Raw genomic sequence first — 6839 nt, 5'->3', positions numbered from 1 at the left:
CCAGGCCCAGGTGTCTGGATCCCCTTGCTGGCCCTTCTCAGGCTGCCAGCTGTCCCTCCGGTGTGTCACACAAACACCATCATTTCCTTTATGTGCAAAGGACATTGGGGAGCCCTGACTTAGAGACCTCAGAGTAGGCTTCAGAGCATATGAGGCCTTTGGTGAGGTGGGGAGTGGGGAGGAGGGTCTGCTGTGACTTCAGAAATCAAGGAAAACAGCAAAAGCCAGACATAGAGCTTGGGCAATGGGGGGTCTGGGGAGCAGGGGGCAGCTGGGTGGTCTTGGTGCCCTACACAGTGTCTTGCACAGTGCATATCATTAGGTGAGTGGCTGAGTCTGCTCCGAGTTGAGAGATGTTGGAGAAAAAGGCTGCATAATGTCCCATCAGGTGGGGCAAGACAGGGCAAGGGGCATGAGGCTGGGCCTGGGGCTTGTAGGGACAGGCTGAAGCTTAGGAATATGTGCTGCTCAGGGTCAGAGGTTGCAGGCAGACTCAGGCAGACATCAAATGGCAGAATGCTGGCATGCAGCAGGTCAGCAGGCAGCAGGGCCACAAGGAGCATGAGCTCTCATACCAAGGGGGTATGGAGCAACACATGGTCACACACAGTGTGGACTGGTTTCAGAAGGTGGGTCCCAGGTCCCCGGGAAAGAGGCTGCCACTGGTGGGTAAAAGTGGGGATGTTACATGAAGCTGGGAAGCTGGGCAGAGGTGCTGAAACCTGCTTGGGCCACCTTAGAAAGCTACATGGGCCAGGCTCGGTGGTTTAGCCTATAATCCCGCACTTTGGGAGACTGAGGTGAGTGAGTTGCCTGAGCCCGTGGGTTCGAGACCAGCCTGGGCAACTTGGCGAGACCTCATCTCTACAATAAATCAAAAATTAGCCAGGCATGGTAGCGTGCACCTGTAGTTCCAGCTACTTGGAAGGCTGAGGCGGAAGGATCGCCGGAGCCCAGAAGGTCGAGGCTGCGGTGGCCAGGAGTGTGCCACTGCACTCCAGTCTGGGTGACAGAGTGAGACTCCAACTCCAAAAAAAAAAAAAGAAGGCTACATGGGATGAGAGCAGGTGCCATAAACCATCAGCTTGGGGGGACAATGTGGTGAGAATACCATGGAGACCTCTCTGTGTACACGGAGACCTCTGTGCACACAGGGACCTCCATGCAGGCCAGGGTTGAGGAGCAGAGGAAATTGTCCAGAGAAATTGGCTTGGCTGCCAGTGTGGCCAGCAGTGCCTAGCGCAGCAACAGAGGGGCAGAGGTCCATGCTTAGCCCAGGCAGAGCTAGAAGGCTGGTCCCTTGGGCAGGTGGGGGAAAGCCATGGGAGTCCAGCAAGAAGGCAGCGGCAACCTGGTTGTGGATGGCTGGATCATAGCTAGAAGTGGGGTGCTGGGAGGGGAGCAGAAGACTGTCAGAGACCAGCCCTGGTCAGATGGAACAGTACAGAATATGGGCTTGAATTCAGACAAGCCTGATTTGAATCCTGTCTCCTCAGTGGTCACACAAGACTGGCGGTGATACTTAACGTCTCTCAGCGTCCTTATCTGTAAAGAGGAGATAATCATAGCACCTACTTCCCAGGGATGAAGTTTACATAAGGCCATTTGTGAAGCTTCCGGCATATACAGATGCTCACAGAACTGTACCTATTCTATCCAAGATCGTCAGCACCCCAAGATGTTCTGGTCCCCAGAAAACAAGGAGGGCTGCAAATGTTGGATGGGTGGAATGCAGCAGAAGCCTCGCCTGCATGAGGAAGGGAAAGTCACAAAGGCTGTGACCACAGAAGAGCCCATGTTTGAATCCCTCCTCCACCACTGCCTGTGAGGCCTTCAAGCCTCAATTTTCTCCCCTGTAAAATGAAGATACTAATATCTTTATTGGGGTTGTCTTGGCAATTAAATGAGATATTGTATGTGAAGAGTCCAATCCATTAAGAGGTTTGTAAAAAGCTACTCTACAGACTAGGTTGATAAACGAGGGAGAGGAAGGGGAATGGCCATAGCTCATCCCTATACTCCAGATCTTAGACCTGTCACAGCAGAAATACTTTCTTCTTGCAGAAACAGAAACAAGCCAGGTGCAGTGGCTCATGCCTATAATCCTGCTGCTTTAAGAGGCAAAGGTGGGAGAGTTGCTTGAGCCCAGGTGTTCGAGACCAGCCTAAGCAACATAGTGAGATCTCGTCTCTACTAAAAAAAAAAAAAAAAAAATTAGCTGAGCTGGTAGTGTGCACCTGTAGTCCCAGCTACTTGGGAGGCTGAAGTGGGAGTATTGCCTGAACCCAGGAGGCTGAGGCTGCGGAGAGTCATAATGGTGCCACTGAACTCCAGCCTGGGTGACAGACTGAGACTCTGACTCAAAAATAAATAAATAAACCAGCAGAAGCAGCCAGAGCTGAAGAGGCTTCTAAGAAGTGTACCCTACAAATGCACTCACATATTCTGATGGAATTCCACCTGCCCAGGTAGGATTGGTACAGGTACTGGGCAGCCGCACCTGATGGCAGAGGGCAGCAGTGGCTCAAGCTGATGAAGTGGGGAGGAGGAGAGGAGAACAAGAATAAGGGGAGGGAGGAAGGACTGGTGGAGGAAAGAGAGAGTCTCATTGACTCAGTAAATAAACAAGCAATGACTTGTGCACTTCCTATGGGCTAAAGCTATAGACACAAGACTGCTGTGGTCTCTGCACCCCCAAAACTGAGCCTAGCTCAGGAGTAATGAAAGGGGAGCTGTGGAAGGATCACTAAGAGGCCACATGCTGTCTGGAATGGGGCAGGGAGGAGATGAGGTGGGGCCTGTGTGGGCAGGAGTGTGTGCCATGATGTGGTGAGAGGGATGGGGTGGGGGGCAGTGGAGGATGTGGGCTGTGTTCATTGGTGGAAAGTGCACTGTATGTGTGCCAGGCAGACCCGGCTGCATCCCCACTCCACCGCTCACCAGCTACTTGGCTCTGGACAAGTTAACTTTTGAGGTCTTCACTTCTGCCTCTGCGGGATGACACAATGAATAGCTGCGTCCCAGGGTTGCTGGTGACTGTTCAATATGGCTATCCATGGAATCCGGCCTCTTGGTCAATGTCCAGCACAAGGGGGCTGTGGTGACTAAGAACATCAGAACAGGGTGAATCTAGTAGATACTTGGAAGGAACAAAGGAGGACCTGGGAAATATTTTAGTTGCCAACTGGGCAACGTGATTGGGCATCTTTTGCAGGTCTGGGAGAGAAGTTTGAAGCTGGGGTTGAATGAGGCGTCTGGCTCCTGCTGAGGGGAGATTCCCAAGTCACTCCAAGCAAGGGTATGCAGTTCAGTTTAGGAAAAAAGTACTGGAGGACAGTGTCTGGGTTAAATGTTTCCACCTTTATTTTCTCCAGGATTCCTAGATAACAATGGGAGGTGTCCCCCGGGGTCCCCAGAGCCTTGAGCCAGGTCAAACTCAGAGAAAGATCCTGGACTAAAAGTTTAGTGTGGAAAGAAATGGCCGCTCAACAAACATCTTTCCTCCTGTAGACTGAACAAAACCTCAATAAACATGTTACCTTTTTTTTAAGCTGGCAGTCCCATTGTAAGCAACCCTCGCGAGCTCTTGTGCCAGAAATGAGTTGAGATTCTTGGAGAAGTCTCTGAGCCAAAATTCTCAGGGAGAGGTCCCAGAAGACTGCCCATCAGATGAGGGAATGTAGGCAAAACGTTCTGTGTGGAACGATGAGCCAGCGCATCATCCAAGCCTGCACCTAGCTATGTCTTAATGAGGCAAACTCCAAAGAAGCTTTTCCTTTAATCTGGCATTTGAAATGAAATGCTGCTGCTAAGACGCCCCCACCTCCCCCACCCCACCCTTATGAGTTGTCATGACAACCCAAGTTCTCAGACCATGAAAGAACTACCTCAGCAGTTTCCTCTCAAACAAAAGAAAATTATTCCAGGTTTCTGGGCAGAGAACTCCAAGGAATGGGACCTGTTACTGGATAGCAGGTTCTTCAGAGTTGCTAGTGATGAAATCTGAGCCTATAAGGACCAGGGCCTTCCGAAAAGCTGGAGGAAGGAAACTGAGGGTGACAGGGCCCCAGCTTGCAGGGCCCATGCTCTGCCGTCATTGCTAACTCCCTCCCCTCAGCTGGACTTCATTTGCCCCTGCAGTGAAACACATTATAAGAAAACACATCCCCTGTCCACATGGGGAGGGGCAAGGGTACAGGGGGGCACAGGCCCTGGCTTAGTAGATCTCAGGGTGGCAGCAAAAGGTGGCTTCTCCTGCTGTCCAGTCTAGTGTGCTCTTGAAACAGCCGAGGTGAGGCCAACTTATTGCACGACTATGAAGCCCCTCCAAGGCCCCCTTGAAAGCCTGAAGTCCTGCTAATGAGGGCAATTTAAGCCTTCTCTCGAACCCCAAAAGTAAAGACGAGGAGGCAACAGCTGGACTGCCAACCTGCTCCCTGGATTCTCCCGCCCATGACTGAGCTTCCAGTCAAAACCCCGAGCATTGCCCTTGACACCTGCCTCTCCTTCCTCCTGCACATCTAATACCTCATCAAATGTTGAGGCTGTTTCCTAAACATTTCTCAAATCCATCCACTTCTTTTTTCTCCATTTCTACTGTCTTGGTTCAGGCCCCATCATCTCTAGTCTGAAATGTTGCCTCCAGACCATCTCCATACTAGAGCTAGAGGGGTGGCTTTAAAACACAAATCTAGGGCAAATCCTGGGGTCCCCTTCCACTGTGGAAGCTTTTCTGTCCTCTCAGTAAATCCTGCTTTCAAAAAAAAAAAACCACACACACAATTCTAGGCTGGGCAAGGTGACTCAAGCCTGTAATTCCAGCACTTTGGGAGGCTAAGGCGAGAGGACTGCCTGAGCCCACAGGTTCGGGACCAGCCTGGGCAACATGGTGAGACCTTGTCTCTACAGTAAATAAAAAAATTAACTGGGCATGGTAGTGCATGCTTGTAGTTCCAGCTACTTGGAAGACTGAGGCGGAACGATTGCCCAAGCCCAGCAGGTTGACGCTGGGGTGGCCATAAGTGTGCCACTGCACTCCAGCCTAGATGATAGAGTGAGACTCCGACTCAAAATAATAAAAAAAATACAAATCCGATCATGTCACCTCCTGCCTAAAATCCTTCTGTGATTCTCATTGCCTTTGGGATAAATGTTCAAATTCCTTAGAAGGGCAATGCAAGGCCTTCTGTGATGAACACTGCCCATCCCTATTCACTCTAGTCTACTCCAGCCATAAAGAGAGACTTTCCTCAGAATCCATTCTTCCACACTTCCAGGTCTTCACACTTAGTTCTCCTCTTCTTGGGAATCCCTTCCAGAGGCCAGCGAGCTGAATATCTTCTCCTTCCCCTCCAGATCTACTCTCCACCCTGCTCTGTGCCCCAAAAGCTGCCCTGTAAAGATCACATCGAAAGCTCCAGTGCCCTCTGGCTTCTGATTGGGTTTGGCTAATGGGGACCACCAGCAAGAGATTGGAGGACAGGAGAGAACGGGGTCAGGGTAATTTGTTTCCTCCCTATAAAGTCACAACAGGCTGGCTGATCGACCCCTAGAGGGAAGGTCACTCCTATCAAGGTGATTGGACTACACGACTCTTCCCCTTTCCAGGGTACAGTAACTGCCCTTTCCCCATTTCTCCTGGCCTAAGGATGGTCACAGCTCTGCTGCTGCTAGCCCTGGGTTTCTGTACTATCTCGTGCTTCCCCCCCCCCCCCACATTCTGTGAAAGCCTTTGCAAATAATCTCTTTATACATGCACTCTCCTCAGATCATCTTAACTGAAGTATACCATCTGTTCCCTGTTGGGATGCTGACTAATACACTCTCCTTTGTCTTTGCTAAATCATAGCCTTTCCTTGGGACTAAGCTCAGGAATCACCTCCTCTGGGAAGGCTTCCCTGTTCTCCCAAGTCTGGCTTAGCTGCCCCTCCCCTTGGGCTCCTAGAGCTTCTGTATGTTCCTGTCATTGCTCTTTCCACACTGTTGCAAAAGCCAGTCGCCTGCACTAAATACGAGCCCCAAGGGTGGGGACCGTGTGCTGCTGTTCATCGCTGCACCCCAGTATCTGGCACATAGCAAGCCTTCAGAAAACACGTGCTGAGTGAAGGAAAAAAGAAGCTATGGCTCGGTGTGAGACCCTGCCCAAGACCCACAGGAAACACAGTGCAGCATGCCTTTGTGGTTGTCTACTGTAGGAACTGGTGTCCCTGGGAGCAGGGCACAGGGAGTCAGTTCAATCACAGACAGACCAAAGGGCCAGAAGAAATAATGTTATTTAAAGAATACCCAAACCCAGAACCTGGGAACCATGTCAGTGGGCATGGGGAAAGAGCAAGGGAGATATGCTGGCTCCTGTTCAGTAGCTGTGTTTCCTAGGGACAAGGAGTGGCCAGCCTCCCTCAGCCCTGGGGAAATGATAGAAGTGTCCTCTTTGAGATGAGAGCCCTGTGGACCCAGGTATCACCCCTGGGGAAACTCACATTCGTTTGCTGAAATAAATTACTAAAAGTCAGGAGCTGTTCCAAAGCACCCAGCATGCTACCCAATACACTACTAAGTCAGTCATTCATTCAATAAAGTTTATTAGGGGTCTGCTATATGCAAAGCATGTCCCTTTGATTTACTCTATTCAAGTTCTATCCAAAAGGGAAAAGTCGTTTCTTTCCCCTACTGCTCTGAGTCCCTGAAGGGCCTGATAAGAAGCCTGGCAGGGGCCGGCTTGGTGGCTCAGCCTGTAATCCCGCACTTTGGGAGGCTGAGGTAAGTGGATTGCCTGAACCCGCGGGTTCGAGACCCGCCTGGGCAACTTGGCGAGACCTCATCTCTACAAAAAAATCAGC

The 6839-nt window shown here is 50.9% G+C and overlaps 1 protein-coding gene across 1 annotated transcript in view; it reads left to right on the top strand.

Moving 5' to 3' along the window:
• The first annotated feature begins 524 nt into the window (after positions 1–524).
• MAGEF1 (MAGE family member F1) overlaps positions 525–6839 on the top strand; it is a 26920-nt gene continuing 20605 nt past the window's right edge. Inside the window, 1 exon segment of the mRNA XM_021714852.1 lies at positions 525–629. Within this exon segment, the coding sequence (XP_021570527.1) occupies positions 525–629 (105 nt within the window).

Source organism: Carlito syrichta, unplaced genomic scaffold (assembly GCF_000164805.1).
Source record: "Carlito syrichta isolate Samal-C Ts95f unplaced genomic scaffold, Tarsius_syrichta-2.0.1 Scaffold305827, whole genome shotgun sequence".
NCBI classification, from domain to species: Eukaryota; Metazoa; Chordata; class Mammalia; order Primates; family Tarsiidae; genus Carlito; species Carlito syrichta.
The sequence above is the reverse complement of the archived record's forward strand: the minus strand, read 5'-3'. Positions and strand labels throughout refer to the sequence as shown.